Source organism: Saccostrea echinata, unplaced genomic scaffold (genome assembly GCF_033153115.1).
Source record: "Saccostrea echinata isolate AGI-Se365-2 ecotype Australia unplaced genomic scaffold, CSIRO_AGI_Sech_v1 ptg000086l, whole genome shotgun sequence".
Classification (NCBI taxonomy): Eukaryota; Metazoa; Mollusca; class Bivalvia; order Ostreida; family Ostreidae; genus Saccostrea; species Saccostrea echinata.
In genome coordinates this window covers 3,083,295-3,105,097 of record NW_026889835.1, presented here as the reverse complement: position 1 = coordinate 3,105,097, position 21,803 = coordinate 3,083,295, and the positions used below count along the sequence as shown (strand labels likewise).

At 34.4% G+C, this 21,803-nt stretch overlaps 1 protein-coding gene across 1 annotated transcript in view; it reads left to right on the top strand.

The window, feature by feature from the left end:
• LOC133177099 (ciliogenesis and planar polarity effector 1-like) overlaps nucleotides 1-21,803 on the top strand; it is an 83,676-nt gene that overhangs the window by 11,826 nt on the left and 50,047 nt on the right. The window contains exons 5-14 of the mRNA XM_061312192.1: nucleotides 1,616-1,722; nucleotides 1,951-2,205; nucleotides 3,268-3,450; nucleotides 3,778-4,076; nucleotides 5,976-6,822; nucleotides 7,919-8,106; nucleotides 9,234-9,293; nucleotides 12,684-12,758; nucleotides 13,825-14,045; nucleotides 16,385-16,556. Coding sequence (XP_061168176.1) covers nucleotides 1,616-1,722; nucleotides 1,951-2,205; nucleotides 3,268-3,450; nucleotides 3,778-4,076; nucleotides 5,976-6,822; nucleotides 7,919-8,106; nucleotides 9,234-9,293; nucleotides 12,684-12,758; nucleotides 13,825-14,045; nucleotides 16,385-16,556 — 2,407 coding nt within the window. The remainder of the gene's footprint in view (nucleotides 1-1,615; nucleotides 1,723-1,950; nucleotides 2,206-3,267; nucleotides 3,451-3,777; nucleotides 4,077-5,975; nucleotides 6,823-7,918; nucleotides 8,107-9,233; nucleotides 9,294-12,683; nucleotides 12,759-13,824; nucleotides 14,046-16,384; nucleotides 16,557-21,803) is intronic.

Below are 21,803 nucleotides of genomic sequence, written 5' to 3'. Positions count from 1 at the left end.
TATTAGAGGGATTGACCCTCTAAAATACCAATCATTTTATGACTCGCCTATAAGTCGGACACAGAGTTTTGGACCAAAGTTTAACTCCCAAAAAACCGACTTATAGGCGAGTATATACAGTACATAGGGACACCACTTGTTCTCCCCAAATAAAATAAAAATTGTGGGGGTTAATATTTTGCCACATTAATATCTTGACCCCTCCCCCTTTAAATTTAAAAAGGTAGGGGACTCAATATTTTATGGTCATAATATCTTGAACCCCCTCCCTCTTAAATTAAAAGGGTAGGGGGACTCAATATTTTATGGTCATAATATCTTGAACCCCTCTTCCTCTTAAATTAAAAGGGTAGGGGGACTCAATATTTTACATTCATAATATCTTGAACCCTCCTCCCTCATTAATTAAAAGGATAGGGGGACTCAATATTTTTTGGTCATAATATCTTGAACCCCCTCCCTCTTAAATTAAAAGGGCTGGGGAACTCAATATTTTATGGTCATAATATCTTGAACCCCTCTTCCTCTTAAATAAAAAGGGTAGGGGGACTCAATATTTTATGGTCATAATATCTTGAACCCCCTCCCTCAAAATTAAAAGCATAGAGGAACTCAATGTTTTATGGTCATAATATCTTGAACCCCCTCCCTCGTAAATTAAAAGGATAGGGGGGCTCAATATTTTATGGTCATAATATCTTGAACCCCCTCCATCTTAAATTTAAGGGGAAGTCCCGGACTCAATATCTTATGGTCATAATATCTTGAACCCCCTCCCTCTTAAATTAAAAGAGTAGGGGACTCAATATATTATAACCATAATATGATGAACCCACCGGGTTCAATATTTTATAAGGGGGTTTGTTATATCGCAGCGAAAAAATGAACCCGGGTTCAATATATCGTGGCATCAAAATATTATGCTACACCCTGTACTGAAAGAACAGGATTAAGTATGATGGAGTTATCACAAAATAACAAAAAAGGGAAGAAAATGTGACAGTAGATGGATATTCATACAGGGAAAAATTGTATAAAAAATACTAATGTGTGATATTCATAGAGTAAACAGTAGTGTGTAGGGTCTATTTCAATGAAATTTTTTAATCAAAGATACAGATTGAGAATGGCTTGCAAAATAGTTGTGATAAGAATGAAACATAACAAAGACAACTTGTAACACTTCTGGTTGTATAGAAGAGAGGGTATCTTTTGTAAAATATCCCCAAAATACTTATAGAAAGTTTGACAATACTGTAAACCAACTTTTATTCGCGTGCGAGAAATATATGCAACCTAATTTAACTCGTGAATATTATGAATCGCCGCAAACTATGTATTTTGCTTTGTATATGCAGAGAATGTTTCTCAGTTGCAAAAATTAATCATCTCGGATTGATTTAAAACTGATCGCTAGGAAAAGATGACGCAAATAATGGTTGGTTTACAGTACATGATAAGGAAATGACATCATTGCAGAACTAAAGAAGTTTTGTTAATCTGGTTCATACAGTGTACATCATCTACCTGCATTCAATACACTTTTGCTCATTTTTGTGTAATGTAATACTGGTAGATAGTGCCTGTAATTGGTATGATTTACTTTTGTTTATAGAGTCTAGGCCATTGCTGCCAATGTTCGTTTGTCTACAATAATGGCAGTGATGTATGTATCATCACGCTCTTACTACGCTTTACCAGGATCGATGCCAGTCATGATGGGTAAGTTTATAATGGCTATGAAAACAGATAATATTTTAAGGAAACCAAAATGTTTCAATATTTTCTGTTCAGATTTGTAACTATTTGATTTTCACAAGTGATATGAGTAGAAAAAGTCTAATAAGCAACACATTTTTGTAATTAAGAAATTTTACAAACAATCTGCTATAGAAAAATAAAAAAATTAAAACTGTTCTGGCAGGAAATAGTTCATTGTATTTTTCACAGATCTCCATCATTCCATGTGGAGTGGAATGTCATCAAGTACCCTTTCAAACACATCAACGTGCGATTCCAGCCTCTGTCATCAAGAGGGGCCATTGTGACTAAATACATCAGAAGTGGGCAGATTGTGGCAGTGGCTATGAACCAGAATAGACCAGCTCTAACCAGTCTTTTGTTTGTTTCACCTCTCACTGACACTGTTCTTGTGTCCAGCCTTAAAGGTTGTGGGGTCAAGGACAAAAGGTCACTCAGAGGAAGGTAGGGGAAAAATGTTATATCACAAACGCATTAAATAAACCAAAGCTTTTTTCAACCAGTAGTGCTTTATAGAGAGAGAAGTGGATTGCATGATTTTCATGCACATTCCACTGATGACCGAAATTGTGTATTTACTTGACAAGCTTCACAGAGATATACAGCATTTCAACTCATCCGATAAAGTAAATGTAAAATTTGCACAACATAAATACAGTAAAACTCAGTTATAGCGAAGTTCCGGGGACCTGCGAATTTACTTCGTTATATCCGTAATTCGTTATGTCCGTATAACGAATTCCTTAAAGTATATACATAGCAAATTTGCAATATAGATTTTTTTTCATTCAAATAAGACTACCAAATGTATTTAGGGAGGTATAAAATGTGAAACTTACCTTGAAGTTCAAAAGTTTTCAGATGAATTGAGTTTTAAATACAAATACTTTCAAAATAAATGTCAGTTCTTTAATATTTTAAAAATTAGATCTTTGAAAATTCGCTATAAATGATGTATATTTGTTATTTTTAACTTCTAGGGGACACAAAATCAGTTCGCTGTAACCATAAATTTGCTATATCCAAGTTCATTATATTCGTAAAATTTTACAAGGAATTGTTAAGAATTTCGCCAGGAATTGAAAAAAAACTTCGCTATTTCCGTAAATTCGCTATATCCATGTTTGCACTAAATGAGTTTTACTGTATACCCTATAATGGAAATTTTTAGCAACCATCTAATTTTTGATTTTTAGGGAAGTTCTTGGCAATGCTAAAAATAAATATTGCTATAGTGTAATTAAGTCACAAACATGTCTGAGAAAGTAAAGAAAGTAAACCCTTAAATTGCTAAAAATTAATAATGATAATAATGAATACCCTCTTTTAGGATATTGAATATAGCTAAATTTGCCAGTTGCTAAAAAAATGGCTGTTATATGGTATGTAATTAATCTCATAATTCACAAAGAACAGTAGAGAGTATTAGACAGAAACCTTCACAATTTGACAGTATACACATGAAAAGTTTTCAGCTTTTAATGAGGCGTTTCTTTGGATATCTAGAAATTACTGGGTGGCAGATATGGCCTGGACAGCAGATGATTTGTTTCTGGTCTGTATAATGAAGAGTGGGTCTGTTTGTGTGGTCAGTCGACTAGGAGAACCACTGATCCTCAACATTCAGGGACAAGGCCTAAATCTGGGACCGTCTTACTATCTCCCTCTGCATCCCTTACAGATAATCAGGTAAAAGTGAAGATGGTGTCCAACAACATGTGTCTTATTTCTTCAGAACATGATCTATCCTATTATATTTGTTGCATCCTGGTAGCAGATGTAATCATGTAAATAATGATAAAAAAAAATTTGAAATAAAAAAAAATTATAAGGCTAATAGCATTTTAATTTGTCAAATTTAGAATAAAACTGGGTACAAATTCAGAAAACATGAATTTGCATATCTGTTACTGTAAAGTTTGGAAAGAAATTTAACAAATCCAAGTGCAGTTTTTCCCTTAAGTCATTCCTAAGTTCAAGAGCTACAGACTTCTCAGAGATTCTTCTTTTCTACAGCACTGGAGAAGAAGGGAAAGTGTTTTCTGCTGATGGCCGGCCAGTCTCTCCAAGTTCCACCATTTCTGAGGCTGATAAAATGCGCCAGCGATTTTCTGTCACCACTCATCCCGGATTACCCATAATTCTCTTCTCTGATGGATTCATGGTGACTGTGATCCAGATCAGTGCAGATGTCACCTGTCTGTCATTAATGAGGGACTTAATTCTATTGTCCTCCCATCATATGCAGAAAATCATGCAACAAGAGAACATGGATCACTCTGTTGTCACAGCTTACAATCTTCCCACCCACTCAGGTTTGTGTTGTTTGTTGCAGTAGTCTGAAAAAGTAAGACAAAATTATAGAGATCATGGTTGGATAATAGCTTAATGAAAATATCATGGAATAAATGTTAATGTTCAGCTTTTCATTTGTGCACTAATGTCTGATTCACGTAAGTTCTTGTTTTCATAATTAAACGTGATATTTCTATTATGATTTTAAAAATATTTTCTTATTCAATGCTTCATTTACATTATGTGTTATTAGTTTTGATTTATATTTGCTAATGAGAATTTAATAGGAACTCCCAGGTACAATGTTTTGAAAATTACTGTAAATCACTTTTCATTCGAGAGAACTTTATTTACGCAAGACAGTGTGCTCGCAAAAATTTCATTCTCGTTTATATTAGTATTCCTAAAGATTATATAGAGCAATAACCACAATTCGTGAATATTCTGTCTCACTAATAAAGAGTAAATGACTATCTTGCGAAAATAGGGTGTCATGAAAATTTAGTGATCTACAGTATTTCAATGTTTTAAATTCAGAAAGCCATGCTTTAAAATCTACAAATAGGTTAAGGATGCACATAATTACATTCACCCATTCAGAGGTTCATAAAAATATTTGACATAATTTTAAACAATGCAAAGGAATCTGGATGAATAAACACATATGGTTTTTTTTTTTTAAAAAAAAAGCTCAACTAATATTGATTCCCATAAATAATGTAAAGAGACTGATTTGGAAATCATCTGGTTGTAGTCTAAGTGATCAGAATGTAAGGGAGCTTAATCTTGCTGTACTGGCTGAGATGATGTCATTGTCTAGTCTGATAGGCCTACACAGTTTTTCAAAAGGAGAAGCATAGAGCAAGCAGTTAATGTAGCTTGTAAATATAGATATGAAAGATGCATAATCTTACCAAGATGTAGACATATTCTTATATTTTATAATTAATACTTTCTATTCCAACTGAATTGAAATCAAGAGTCCATAGAAAAAAATTATAATTTATCTTCAGTCTATTTGAAGAAATGTACACATTAAACGACAATTTAAAAAATGAAAATAGGACAAAAATAAGAAAAAAAGGTCTGGAAATATTCATATGATGGATTGTCCCTGAGAAAATTGTTAAAGTTATTCCTTTTGTGGCTGAGATATCGCAATGACTATGAAAAATCATTCCCTGCATTGCTGATATCACAATGACTATGAAAAATCATTCCCTGTATTGCTGCTATCGCAATGACTATGAAAAAGGAACAATAATATCAACACACAGGAAATAGAATGAAGACCTAGACTTGAGTCTTTTGAATAAAATCATAACGTCTTAATTATGAAAAACAGTATATACCTATAAGGATTTCTACAAGACAGACTTAAAGCTGAACACGACTCATAAATAGGCATATGCCATATTAGATTTATTATCTCCATTATCAGACCTGGGGTATATCCTTCACATTCGTTGACACACTTGACAGCTTTCTTGTCACGGAAATGGACAACTAGTGTTCGTGCTGGTTATCTAATATTACTTGTGTTTACATTTTTTTTGCAGTTTACGTGTATTTGTGTTTGTTTGTATACTGCACTGACCTGTGCAACTGTTGTAAGTTTCTTTGGTATCTTTTTTTTTTCCTGCTCTGGAAGAAGCACACAGTTACTTTTGTTGCTACCAAGTGTTTTACAATAGCTATGTAGCATACGTCCGTCTACACAGGTGACAACTGATTACACTGAATATAAGTGACTAAGTGAAGGGCTTATATAGGGGCCCTTAGATATAACTACGGAATAAAAGAATATGGCGGACATATTCCTTTTACAAGTCGTGTTCAGCTTTAATAAGAAAGCAGAGTGAAAAAAATATTGATAACTACCTTTTGGAAACACAATAAAGTTTTTTTTTCCTGTGTAGGTGCAAAGCAAGGAAGATTACCCTTGTCGAAGAAAAGATTTTTTCAGTTTGAAGAACCAGATATCACACTGAACGGCACACTGGACAGTGAAGATACTAGTATTCTGGAACCAGAGAGTCGAGGATTTGATGCCCTCAGTCACGGCAAGATCTTATTTGCAGAGTGTGATGATGGTGTGATAGATTTAGATAACACAGATGGATTGACAAATCTCGAGGCCATTGCCAGGCATTTTGAAGTGGCAGAAAATTCTCTATTCACCTGCTGGAAGTTGGCAGTTTCCTTTACTGATATTTGGAATGCAGAAACAGATACAACAACGAAATATGTCACCCATAATTTTGTTAAACTTTTCTCCATCATTCTTGATTTTCCAAATATGGAAGACATTCTATCCCTCCAGCAGTTAAAGCCCTCCACTGCTCAAAATCCAAGACTTTTCTTTATTGTCAATACTTTCAAGAAGATTATGGAACTTTTACGATTTGACATCATCAATCAACACCTGATGCCTCCTGCTTTAAAATTTGTTCACCATACTTTAGAACTTGTCCTTAACAACAGAGAATTAGATGCCTCTGACCCAAGAATCAAAACCCTGTCAGGCTGTTATGCCCTCCTGAAATTTTCAGAATCAATTTTGAACAGAGTGTATGTGTGGGTACCCAAATCCTCGTCTGCCTACACAGGTTTACCTTTAGAGGTCAGAGGACAACAGAGACATGCCTATGAACCAGCCATTTTGATGAAGGCACATTTGTCACCGAGATCTGTTGCAAGGGAGATAATTTACACCGATCCAAGAACTCTTGGTTTGGACCAGCAAGCTCAGCTCCCAGGAAAGAGGTGGTTTTTATTTTTAGATCACTTAATCAATTTTAAGGCTCAAGTTTTTTTTTTTTTTTTTTTTTTTAAGATAACCTGAGCTGGAAGCTCAAGTGAGATTTTCTGATCACATTTTGTCCAGTGTCCATCTGTAAACTTTTCACATTCAACTTCTTCACAAAAACCACTTAGCCATTTCAACCAAACTTGTCACAAAACATTGTTGGGTGAAAGGGAATTAAGTTTGTTCATATAAAGGCCCATATCCTCTTTCAAGGGGAGAAAAATAAGAATGAATGAAAATTTAAATCTTCTTCTGAAGAACCTCTGGGTGAGAAAGGATGAAACTTATGAGATAGTTTCATTACATAATGTAGATTCAAGTTTGTTCAAATCATAACCCCCTGGGGTACGATGGGGCCACAATAGGCAATTAAAGTTTTAAATACGAATATATAGGAAAAAAAATCTATGTACGTCTTCTTCTCAAGAACAGCAAAGGCATGATTAGTCATATTTATATGGAGGCATTTTCACGTAGTGTAAATTCAATAGTCTGTTAGGGTTACACTGTATTAAATTCTCAAAGGTATAAAATTAGCTTTATTCTGGTTCAATATGACCTTAAAATGTCACTAGAAAAAAGAAAGTAAAATGAGATCTACATTACAACAATAAAAATGTGTTTAATATTTTGTGATCTTTACCATAATTTACACTTCAGAGAAAACAGAACTAGATGGGATTTTACACCTTTCCTCTGCAACAATATCTGAATATCATATATTATAAACATACTTTTTCCCACAGGGTCAAAATTCCGTGGAATCACAATTTCTGTTCAATATGTGGGAAGAAGATTACGTGTATTTCTTAGATTGCAATTGTATGTCTTAAATTAAATCTAAGTATCATTTGATTTTGGATCTCACATTTGAATTTTTTGTTTATAATAGGTCTGGACCAGAACTTCTTTATATTACTAATGCTTTAGTGAATCCTATTTTGCATTAGAAATCCGGAGCTCAGTACATGTATTATCTCTGACATTTCAAAGCTGTTTAGTCCTTCTAGTACAATATGAAGATATAAATGATGCTTTCATCTCTTTTCACAGGCTGTGTGGGACATGGAAATTGCTATATCGCAGTCTGCTACAGTTTCAGTCTGACCTTCAGCAACATGGTGGAGCCCAGAGAGATGTCGAGCAGCTGCGCAGTCTCCTTTTTGCTTTGGAGCAGATCATTCATCAAATAAATGGCAGTGCTCCACCCGATAAATCAGCGACTCCTAAATTACCACAAGGTCAGACATCACGTTGATATCAGTGTTGCTACATCTCATTAGTTCCTTGTACTTAATTATAGATCTCACTTGTGAAATAAAATTATGATATTTCAAAAATCAGGAACAGCAAATCTTGGACAAATGAAAGAAAATACTGTATGTGTACTTGAAAAAGTGGGCTTTATATTTTAGCGGCTTTGGCGCGGACAACAATGCTCTAATTCATGAATACCGCTAAGAAATTATTTATAAATACAATACCCAGCACGGACATGTGTAGTGCTAATTCATGATTACACCAACCACTCAGTACCTAGTGATTGCGCTAAATTTTGAATACACCAATTTATGTACATGTACAGTATTTAGTAATGATTCAGAAAATTAGTGCTTTGCACTGAGATCCATTCTGATGTCATAGTGAAATTTTCCTGTCCTGTCTTGAAAGACATTGGAAACTTTTTTTTTTGAGATATGTTACTCAAAATCTAAGCCTGATAAAAGGAATTTTTGAGAGAATTTTTTTTTCTTGAAAGAAGTGTAGGCATTTTTGAATTTATGAAAAACTCCTGCAATTTTGTGTGTTTTTTCTAAATATACTCTCTATTACATGTAAACATGCAATGCTATTTTTATGTTGTTATTCTTTAATAGAGCCAAAGGTATCATTTTTCTTTTCCAAATTTAATTTTGCGTAGAAAAAAGCAAATTGAATTTAGAATATTAAGAAATTTGTAAGTATACCCTTCAATTACTAATTAAGAAGCGGTCTTTGTCACTATACCAAATTTAATTTCTGGGAATGAATATAGACAATACTATGACATTATTTTATCATTAGATGGCAATGCTTCAAACTTACAGTAAGTCAAAAGCAATCATTTGATGGTCCCTTGAGGTAAGGTACAGGCATAATTTACAATATTTTGCCTAGTGACTAGTGTTCTTGGCCATTTTTTCTTTTATGCTCTGGTACAACCAAAAAAAAAAACCCCACTTAATATCAAGATCTGTCATATTAATATTAAATATATTTAACAAACAAAAAAATGATTAAAACCAATACATGATAGTTCAGGTACAAGCAGTAAAATGTGATATAAAAAAAAATAATATAAAAAAATATATATATTATTTTAATACAGGATTCCATGGAGACCAACTTTATTTAAACTGTTGTCAGGAGGAATACATGATTCTCTGTTGTAAGACGTCATCTCAGATTTATTTAATCTTGTGCCAGTTTACTCCATTGGTGATTTACTAAAGTGTAAATGGAGTACTAATGAATTGAATCTCTCTTCTGGCCAGTTGCACGAGTAATTATCTCACAAGAGGAAACAGTTGTGAGTAATGTAGAAAATTGAATATAAAGGAACTAGGACACTTCAATTACAGTCCCCCCCCCACCCCCCACCCCCCAAAAAAACTCAATAAATTGGAAGGTAAACATTACTACCATCTTAGATTTTTAGCTTACCTCAAAGAAGTTGGGGGAACTTATGTAATATCCTAGGCATCGGCATCAGCATCCCAGTACTCTAAGTACTTGTATGCCCTAAATTAATCAGAGATGCATGGAGGATGCTTCTAGTGTGTTCCATTGTACCAGTCAAGGTTTCAGATGCTGCAATTTCAGCTAAAGAATGACCAGATTAAAGTTTTTGGAGCAGATCTCATTTCCAAGTAACTATAAGCCCTATATTGACCAAACTTGCATGGATGATACATCTAAAGATGCACACTACTGGACTTGCTTCGGATTTAGATCTGACCTACATTTTCTGGATGAGTGACCAGATTAAAATTTTGGAGCAGATCCCATTTCTGAGCAGATCTCATTTCCAAGTAACTATAAGCCCTATACTGACCAAACTTGCATGGATGATACGTCTAAGGATGCACACTACTGAACTTGCTTCCGATATTGGATCTGACCTACATTTTCTGGATGAGTGACTGGGTTAAAGTTTTTGGAGCAGGTCCATTACCAAGAAACTATATGGCCTAACTGAATCAAACTTGCATGGATAATGCATCATTAGATGAACACTCCCAAACTTGCTTCAGATGCTGGATTTGACTTACATTTTCTTGATGAGTGACTACGGTAGTTTAAAGTTTTTAGATAAGTCCATACCCAAGAAACTACAAGCCATATCAGACCAAAATTGCATAAATTTTGCATCAAGGGATGCACACTACTAGATTATTAGTTTAGTGTGGGACTTCATGCTACTTAAAGACAACATTCATTGAGGTGAGCTCTGTAATCTCTGGTTACCTATGTTTTTCTAGGACAACAGTATCAATTTTTTTTGTTTTGTCTTTTGTTTTTTGGTGAGAAACTGATAATAATTCCCTGTGACAGTATTCATTCTGTGGTCAGTCTTTTACTGTCTTACACTCTATAACCAACAGGGTACATCAAATGTGCAATAATATAAATTCTTCATCTTTCTTATATGGGATAAGAAATGTATTCATCTATCAAGAACCTTGTTTAATGATATCTGCTTTACTTGTTGTCTTGGCCCTTACAGCATTTTCTTGAAAAAAAGTGTCCTCATGCACTTCAATTTGTTCAACACAAGATATTTTTGAGATAACATCAAGCCTGTATTTGTAAATCTGGCTCTGAATTAGTCGGTTAGTCAACTCCACTATGATTTAAGCCAAAGTCACATGATCAATAGATCATCTACTTTATCATGTTTATTCTATTTAATCACGTAAAAATGTGCAGCTGGCCAGCATTTTGAGAACTGAATGGTTTATCAAAGGACAGGGTATACATGTGAGTGGATTGAATTGCACTATCCATACCTATAGTACTCATTTGGATGACTGGTGCACACCAGTGGTAGATGATTTACTTCTAGACTTCCAGAACATTCCAGAACTGTGAAGTACATTGATTGTACATTTTTTTTGATATTCATCTACACAAAGATTGTACAAATACGAGGTTTCCTGAATGGAAATGAAAATATGATAGCATTTTCTCTAAAACTTATTGGCAAGTATTTCAAACTCTTATTATTGAAATGGTTATTTTATTCAAGAGTTGGTTTATAATGGCATATATATATATATATATATATATATATATATATATATATATATATATATATATATATATATATATATATATATATATATATATATCTGTCACATTTGAAGAGGGCAAGTAAGCACTGACTATTGTATTTTATGTGGCTTGGGGTATTTGTAAAAGCACGTTTATTTTGAAGATATGCATGCACACTGGCAATACACATACATGAATGTGCTGTTAAACATTTTATATACAAAAGACTTGTATTAATCATCAAAACTTGACAATCCAAAAATAAGAAATGCTAGACTGATTTCTTTAAAGAATGAATTTAATAGCTACTCAAGTTAATCTGTGTAACTGGGTTGGGACAGGTTGTGCTAAATCATGAAGCAGTTTATAAAAAAGCATTAACAACCCAGGTTATATAAGTTTAACTTGAGTAGCTATTAGATAGATTCTTTATACATATATATTTTTTTTACCCTTGAAATTTGACTTCAAATTGTATAAGATTTAAAGATAACATCAAGCAGATTGATACAGTAAAACTTGGTCATAGCGAAGTTCTGGGGACCTGTGAAGTTACTTCGCTATAATTCATTACATGTATATCCATATTACAAATTTGTCAAAGTAATCAAAGCGAATTTGCAATGTAGATTTTTTTTCTTCAAGTATGACTATCAAATGTATTTAGGTATGAATAAAATACAAAATTTACCTTGGGGTTCAAAAGTTTTTGGACAAATTGAGTTTCAAATATAAAATATATGTACTTACAAACTTAATGTAAGTTCAATTTTTTAAAAATTGAGATCTTTGAAAATTCGTTATAAAAGACGTAAATGTCACTGTTTTTTAACTTCTTGGGGACACAAAGTCAGTTCACTATAACCGTAAATTTGCTATATCTGAGTTCGTTATATTCCTAAAATTTTATTAGGAATAGTGAAGAATTCTGCTGGGGATAGCAAAAAACTTAGCTATATCCGAAATTCACTATATCTGTGTTCGTACTAAACAAGTTTTACTGTACGGTTTTGACTTAAGTCATATTGTAATGTAGGCAACTAAGTTTATATGATATAAACTAATTTTTCTATCCAGGCAAATCGCATATTACAACCAAAATATAATTATAGAACAATTCAGGTTAAGTCTCGCGTCAGTGATCAAGCAGACATATTGTCTTCTGTTTGACTGAAAAGCAGTGTCTCTGAGAAGTTCACAACAAAAAATTTTAAGGAGCCCTTTTTACAAAAGAACTTACGACTAAGACCAAAATTTAATTCTGCTAATAACTTTCTAATTTATGTTAAATAGAAAATGGTTTTAATCTTTTTAAAAGGTATCTAGATAGATACTTTTACGCTAGCAATTTTAAACAGAATCATTTAGTTTGCAAAATTTTACAATCAACTGAAGTTTTTGTCTTAGTGGTAAGTTTTTTGTAAAATGGGCCCCTGACCTTTAAACAATGCCATATGTTCTTTTGAGTTGCAGACAACTAGAAAATGTTTACCGATTATTTCAGGGGAGAAACTTAGTGTAGATGGCATGCATACCCGAGCTGTTGATGCTTGGAAACAAGAAATACAAAACATGACAGGTAGATGTACTTTCATATTTTCAATTTATTGTTTATGAATTAAACAATTTAACAAAATGATGTATTTTAGTGATGTACAGTGTACCTATGTATATACATAAAATTACATTGATCACCTTACTTATATAATACTCTTGCATATTTATATTTACTATTAAGTGATGTACAGTGTATATATATAATAATTATACTTATATTAATTACATCAATCACGTTAATTAAATAAGAATCTTGCATATTTATATTAAAGGTGCTTGGACACAGATTTGAAGTTAATATTTTCTCAAATTTTCTGTATAATATCATGACTTATATGTTGCTATAGCATTTCATACTAAAATATAATAAAAATCTTATTTCATCTCGAAGTTATTGAAACTTCTAATTTCTGGACGCGTTTGATTGACACATTCTTGCACTTTCACAAATTTTAATTTTATTCTTAATACTTAAGAAAAGTGGAAATTTTGTTGTGTATTAATGAAAAATATTAAAACTATAATCCAGAAAATTCAGAGTAGAAATGTTCGAAAGCAAAACCCACTCACAGTATTGTCAGTCCGTGCTCAGTGGTGTGTGCAGACTTTAACAATTGAACACACTCGGTGAATCGTAAACATTAACAATAACAGAGCTCGTGCCCTGTTTACAAAAACAGTTTACGTTTCACAGGTGTATTCAATTTGTTAAACTCTGTACACAACACTGAGCACGGGCTGACGATATTAGTGAGGGGGTTTGCTTTCGCACATTTCTACTCTGAATTTTCTGGATTATAGATGTAATGTTTTTCATTAATACACAACAAAATTGCTTCTTTTCTTAAATATTAAGGATAAAGATAAAATTTGTGAAAGTGCAAGGATGTGTTAATCAAACGCGTCCAGGAATTCATAGTTCCAATAATTTCCAGATAAAATAAGTTTATAATTATATTTTCGTGTGAAATGCTATTGCAATATATAAGTCATGATATTATACAGAAAATTTGAGAAAATATTAACTTCAAATCTGTGTCTAAGCACCTTTAACTACTAAGTGCAATAAAAACCCTGTTAATTTGAAGATAAAGCAGAGGATGCTGAGAGGGTAAGCAAGGTCCTCCATTCTGTTTTGTACACGTACATCATGCGGGGTGAACTAGGTAAAGCTGTAGACTTTGTTGACTCTCTGGTTGTCCAGGGCAATGTTTCTGACTCTATTCTGGACCACCAACTGCCTGCAAGTGGACCAGGATGGGAAAAGCCACCACTCATGACAATAGTGTACAACTCCATGAAGAGAGAGGTATACAAAATTTATTACACGTGATGTATGAGTGTCCAGAAATTTACTTACCCATTGTCTTATTCTTTATTCATTTTTAGCTCACCTCGACGAAGTCGAGATGAGCTTATGCTATACCCCCGGCGTTGGCGTCGGCGTTAGCGTCGGCGTCTCGGTTAAAGTTTTAGGAGCAAGTCCCATTCCCAAGTTACTATAAGCCCTACCTGGACCAAACTTGCATGGATGATGCATCTAGAATGGACACTGCCACACTTGCTTCGGATGCTGGATCTGACCTAGATTTTCCAGATGAGTGACCAGGTTAAAGTTTTTGGAGCAGGTCCATTCCCAAGGAACTATACGCCCCACCTGAACCAAACTTGTATGGATGATGCATCTAGGGATGGACACTACCACACTTGCTTGGGATGCTGGATCTGACCTAGATTTTCCAGATGAGTGACCAGGTTAAAGTTTTTGGAGCAGATCCATTCCCAAGTAACTATAAGCCCTACCTGGACCAAACTTGCATGGATGATGCATCTAGGGATGGACACTACCACACTTGCTTCGGATGCTGGATCTGACCTAGATTTTCCAGATGAGTGACCAGGTTAAAGTTTTTGGAGCAGGTCCATTCCCAAGTAACTATACGCCCTACCTGGACCAAACTTGCATGGATGATGCATCTAGGGATGAACACTACACACTTGCTTCGGATGCTGAATCTGACCTAGATTTTCCAGATGAGTGACCAGGTTAAAGTTTTTGGAGCAGATCCATTCCCAAGTAACTATAAGCCCTACCTGGACCAAACTTGCATGGATGATGCATCTAGGGATGGACACTACCACACTTGCTTCGGATGCTGAATCTAATCTAGATTTTCCAGATGAGTGACCAGGTTAAAGTTTTTGGAGCAGGTCCATTCCCAAGTAACTATAGGCCCTACCTGAACCAAACTTGCATGGATGATGTATCTAGGGATGGACACTACCACACTTGCTTCGGATGCTGAATCTGACCTAGATTTTCCAGATGAGTGACCAGGTTAAAGTTTTTGGAGCAGATCCATTCCCAAGTAACTATAAGCCCTACCTGAACCAAACTTGCATGGATGATGCATATAGGGATGGACACTACCACACTTGCTTCGGATGCTGGATCTGACCTAGATTTTCCAGATGAGTGACCAGGTTAAAGTTTTTGGAGCAGGTCCATTCCCAAGTAACTATACGCCCTACCTGGACCAAACTTGCATGGATGATGCATCTAGGGATGAACACTACACACTTGCTTCGGATGCTGAATCTGACCTAGATTTTCCAGATGAGTGACCAGGTTAAAGTTTTTTGAGCAGGTCTATTTCCAAGTAATTATAAGTCCTTCTTAAATCAAACTTGTATAGATATTGATCTTGGGATGTACACTAACTAGAAAAAATATGATGTGAGATTTGCCTTACTTATAGATAACCTTCGTCGAGGTGAGCTTCGTAATCTTTGATTACCTATGTTTTTTTTATGGTCACCAATTTTTGTTGTTTTCATGGTTAAGTCAGACAAAAAATTTGGTGATCAACAAATACTGTGGAATCATCGTTGTTCGTGGGGGACCAGTGTTCATGGATTTTGTGGGTCACCCTTACCTACAAATTTACATCCCCACAAATGTTTATTTTGTAAACATTGATTCATTGAATCTATCCTATGAACAAGTAATCCACGAAATTACGTCCTCATGAACAAGTATGATTTTGCTTGCCTACAAACATTGACCCCCACGAATTAAAATCATTCCACAGTAACAAGTTTTACTAATGATAGAAGAGGACTAGATAGCTGTCTGTGAATTGTTATATGTATCAAACACATTGTATTTTTTTTTTTACCAAAAAAACCTTTAAACCATGAAAATTAGTGGTCAAATTTCAAAAGATTAAAGAGTATCCATTATTACAAAAAGGTCAAATTTTAAATAATTCATGATGTACTAGTTTGTTTTAAAGTTATACATGTATGTAGTTGAGAATGAACTTTGTACTGTACATGATTTGAGCTCTTTGTGTGATGTCAACCTAAAAAAATGTTTAAAACTGAAAGTGGGGGAATAGGAAAGAGGTATACTTCTGGCATTGACACCCTTGCACATTTGACACACTGGCATTGACACCCTTGCACATTTGACACACTTGGACATCAAAATACCTGGCCCCCCCCCTTCCCCCCCCAAGTGATTATTATCAACATTTTGTCTACAAATTAATACATGTATAAGTGTCCAGTATATTTACATCTTTGTAGTCAAGTATTATTAAAACATTTAATTTTTTTTCACTTTGTGAACTGATTGTCTTGTAGCCCTATGGAGGAGAACACCATGTGCCTTGTATCAGGGATCGGGGAGTGAGACAGCTAGTTCAGAGCATGGCCCGCTTCATGGCGGCTTACTTTACCAATGAGACACTGTACATATTCCCTCCCCATAGCCCTCAGCCACTTCCCTCCATCCACCTGGGGGCAAGAATCAAAGGTATCATAACAGATCAATAAAAGAAATCCTGATATAGTAATTCAATTTCACTTTTGTATCTGGTAAAATTTGACTGAAGATATAAAATCATAGACAGTGCAAACATTAGTAATATAGAGAGAAAAAAAATTGTCATAAGAATACTATTTTGGTAAATGAAAAAAATACAAACTCTGCACTTACATGTGGAAAACTATGAAAATATATACATGTACATATACAGTGATGGTTTATGCTATTATACATGAACATTATTCAAGTTACCGAGGAATATCAGTGTGAAAAAGTACTGGGTGCCATAAAATAGAATGAATATATACCTTAATATATTATACTTCAATGAATTTAGTTGGGTGTTTGAGCTTTTTTGTCCAGTTTACAAGTAGAGTTTAATTCAAATTAAATGTTAGTTACTGTGAATTAAATATGAACCACGTTCACATTGAGAATTTAATGCCTAGTTTAATTCAAATTAATTAACTGTACATCAAATAACTTCACATTAGCTCCATGTGAACACTAAGCAAAGCTAATTTGAATTAAATTCTGATGCATGCTTAATAGCAAAACTAGTATTAATTGTAACGGGGACCGTTACAGATGTTCCCCAAACGCTCCCCAACTTCCTTTTGGTGTCTTATTCCCTGTAAGCTTCATTAAATAAGGCAATCAAGTATATTGGGTTTTTTTTTACGCATTACACTCGCGCGCACGGGCATGCATGTACAAAATGACCATGTCAACTTGTCTACACTTTTAATACATCTTTATATTCAAATTTCATTGAAAGATAAAAAAAATTCGGCTATATTAAGTATATCTATCATTTTACGCATTGCACGTGCGTGCACGTGCATGCATGTCCATGATGATCATGTCATCTTGTCAACACTATTAATATATCTACATATTTTGGGTATCAAATCATTTCATCAAAAAGTATAAAATTTACAGCTATATCAAGTATATTGGTCATTTTAGCATTGCATGCGCGCGCACGTGCATGCATATGCATGTTGACAATGTCGTCTTGTCTTCATTTATAATATGTCTATATATTCCGAGTATCAAAGCATTACATCAAAAAATGTAAAAGTTCTGGCTATATCAAGTATATTGGTCATTTTACTCATTGCACGCGCACGCACGTGCATGCAAATGCATGCATGTGCGCACTGATCATGTCATCTTGTCTATACTTCTAATATATATTTATATTCTGAGTTTCAAAGCAATTCATCAAAAAATGTACACGTAAAGTCTATATCAATTGTATTGGTTATTTCAATCAATGCGCATGCGCACACGTGCATGCATGTGCATTCTGACCATGTCATCTTGTCTACACTATTAATATATCCTGATATCCTGAGTATCAAAGCATTTCATCAAAAGATATGAAAGTTATGACTATAACAAGTATATTTGTCATTTTACTCATTGCACGCGCACGCACGTGCATGCATGTGTGCGCTGATCAAGTCTTCTTGTCTACACTTCTAATATATATTTATATTCTGAGTTTCAAAGCAATTCATCAAAAAATGTACAAGTAAAGTCTATATCAATTGTATTGGTTATTTCAATCAATGCGCATGCGCGCACGTGCATGCATGTACATTCTGACCATGTCATCTTGTCTACACTATTAATATATCCTTATATTCTGAGTATCAAAGTATTTCATCAAAAGATATAAAAGTTATGGCTATATCAAGTATATTGGTCATTTTACTCATTGCACGCGCACGCACGTGCATGCACGTGCGCGCAAAATGACCTTCGTTCCGCAAATCTACATAACATTCCTACTAACCCTAAAAAGGTTTCAACTCAATCGAATGTATAGTTTCGGAGATCACTCACGGACAAAAAAGTACCCAGGAAGAAAAATAATAATAACTAGAGCAAAGCTCGTTGCAAAGCAACGAGTAGGTCTTCCGTCCTGTTTTGACCGGAAGTGACGTCAACAAGAGAAAGGAATGAGTTTCGACGTCTCCAGAGACTTTAAAATTACAATTTTGTATCAAAACCTGCAAAATAAGCTATTTCTGGCTACTTCTGGTTTGACTGGAAGTGATGTTGAGGGATGATAAATTTGGTTGGACGCTTCTGGTTACATAAATTAACCAATAACATGTCGAAAACTGCAAAAATATGCATTTTCTGACTACTTCCGTTTTGGCCGGAAGTGACGTCATTTGACGACTTTCCACAATCTTATTCACTTCTACTTGTCAATATGAACAATTTTGCTTCTTTGATGTATCACAAATTCTCAATAATTTTTGAGGTATTGAGAAAACACTTTCAGCCCCTGTAGATCTCTTATTTTAGGGGTCAGCCCCTATTTGTTGATATCAAATGAAAGAGCTTGCCATTCTGCACAACTTTTGTTCTATATGTTTTAACAAAATATTTACAAGTAAAGAGACATTCTTGAAAACATGCTAAAAATTTTTATATTCTCGCTAAGAATATTTTTGGAGCATACCAAGCGTAAAAGTGCGGTACTTCTGGAAAAATTGAACTACCTATTACATATTTATGAACATTGCTCTATTATTGCTGAAAATTTCAAGTTCCTATTTTAAGTGCTTTTTTAGAGCGGACAAAGTGACTCACTAAAAATCACTTAATCGCAGAAATCTCCGGACCGGAAGTGACGTCATGAAAATAAAAACACCTATATCAAGATTTTTTATTTTCTACCAGACCTGAAAGTTTCCTGTAAATCAAACAACCCGTTTCCGAGAACTCGCGTGCACAAAATCGGTAGGAAAAAAACCATAATAAAATTATGCCTGGACATGTTTTTTTTTTATTTCTCTGCAAGTGACCTTGAACTTGCCAGAAAGACCTTTGATCAAGGTCATGACACAGCATCCGTTCATAAGCAATCTCTGTTTCAAGTAAGAGCTTCCAGTGATTTTCTATCACTAAATCATAGCATGAAATAGAAATTAATTTTTTCTGTCAGTATCTTTGAACTTGACGGAATAACCTTGGATCGGTGTCAATACAAACAATCAATCTCAAACAACCTCTGTTTTAAGAAAGAGGTTCTAATGATTCCCCTTTAGAAATTCATACCCCAGACAGGCATTTTACAACTTTTTCTGCCAGTGACCCTGAATTTGCTGAAATAACCTTATTTGAAGTCATCTAAAGCCAGCGGAACATAAGCAATCTTTGTACCAAGTACGAACTTAAAAAATTACACAGCCTAGCTCGTAATCATACAATTTTCCTTGTCAAAGTCGAGGCAAACCTTTTTGTCACAAGCAATCTCTGTATCAAGAATGAGCTTCCAGTGATTCTCAATTACAAATAAATGGCTCGGACAAAACATTTATTCTTTCTCCGTGACTTTGAATTAGCCGGAATGACCTTGGATCAAGACCACGACACACCCTAGGATCACTGGCAATCTTTGTACCAAGTATGAGCTTCCAGTTAATCCAAAAAGTCATAGCCTGGGAAAATTTGGAGGGACAGGGCACCTAGACAAACGGATAGACAGACGGACAATATGATTCCTAATCCCCCCTCCCCCCAGCCCGGACACTTCGTTTGCGGGGAATATAAATTCCTATGTTAAATTTTGAACACCCATTCTGATTTGAAAAAAAAATAAACTTTACTATTTCAGAGAGATATTATAAGTATGTTTTCTCATTCCGGCCCACAGGTTTCTAGAGAATAATTTTTTTTTAAATGACCCTTTCCAATTTTTACTACTCGTATTTCTTAATTATCTTATGTTGGAAGAGAATGTGGTCATTCATTTGATCAACAGCGTTTGGTTGGTATTGACCCAGTCATTCTTGAAAAGATAAGAATGAGAAAAAAATTACAAGTACCAGTTTTACAGCCACAACGTCGATTATGCTTACACCGAGAAAGCCAGCATCGAAGTCGGAGAACAAGCAAATTATGAGCAGAAAATCTCACTTAACCTTTGGCATGAGAGATGGGGTACTGATTAAAAATTGAAATTATTTTTATATATTCAATATTTTTTTCTTACGATCGCCGTTTTGACGCCCCCCCCCCCCCCAAAAAAAAAAAAACTGAAAACTTTTCCTCTGAAGGGAAGCATTTTATCTATTCCTGGGGGGGGGGGGGGGGGGGCTGGATATGTAAATGTATACTGATGAGAGGAAATTTAATCAACTATCAGTCCTATAAATATTAATGATTGCTTCGGAACATTTGGTTACAATTACATGGCTTTTACATTTATTTATACACATAAGTTAATGTCAGCTAAGAACTAAATAAACATCTGTTATAGACAAAACAAATAAATTTTTAGCTATTTAGGGTTATCTACATGTATAGATCTATTTGTAAGAACCACTTTTTATAATACAAATTTTCGCTCATGATATATTTCGCACTCTATTTAATTACCATTTTATTCGGATGTCGATCAACACATTTTTTTCAAAAACCCCGGAGTGCAAAATAAGAGAAACTGGCCAATGATGTTTAAAAATCCTGATTCCGCAATCGCATCATCTCGGGCGTTTCCGTCAGAGGTCGGAAAAACAACTCCGAATGTTTTAACATTACCAGATGTTGAAATTTTATACAAGATGGAGTCGCTTCCTATTTATAAAGGATAGACGGAGTTGAAAGTCCCTTCTAGCTAATTAGTATATTTTAGGTAATATCTTTAAATTCAATAAAGTTAAACTCAATAGTCATTTATTTCAAAGTTTGGGAAAGGGGGGGGGGTCTACGTAATACATCCGAAGTTTTTTACGTTAGTTTGAAAGGCCCGAGAAGTTGCGACTGACTTATCTTGGTCTAGAAACACTTTGACAAACCCAAACCACGCAGTTTTATTCAGGACACGTGTACAGTGAAATGAAAAAAGTATATTCAATCCAGTTTATTTGAGAAAAAAAATAGTCTGGCATTTTTTCAACCTCGTTCGGTTAATTTATTAATTAATCTTTTTTCCGTGAAGGAGGAAAGCATGGAAGAAGAATCAAATAAAAAATATTTCCAGGTGTACAAAAGCACCCCTGCATGGACTTCATTTTAGTACTACATATTGTGATTGAAGTTGAAAATAATCAACAAATAGATTTACATAATAGAGAGATTCTGATTGATATTGTAAATAAAATTAAGAAAATTGAACAATATTTGATACAGGAATTACCTGGTATATATGTACATGAGCAAATCTCTTTCTCCCCCTCTCTCTCTCTCTCTGGATCGTATTTTTTAAAA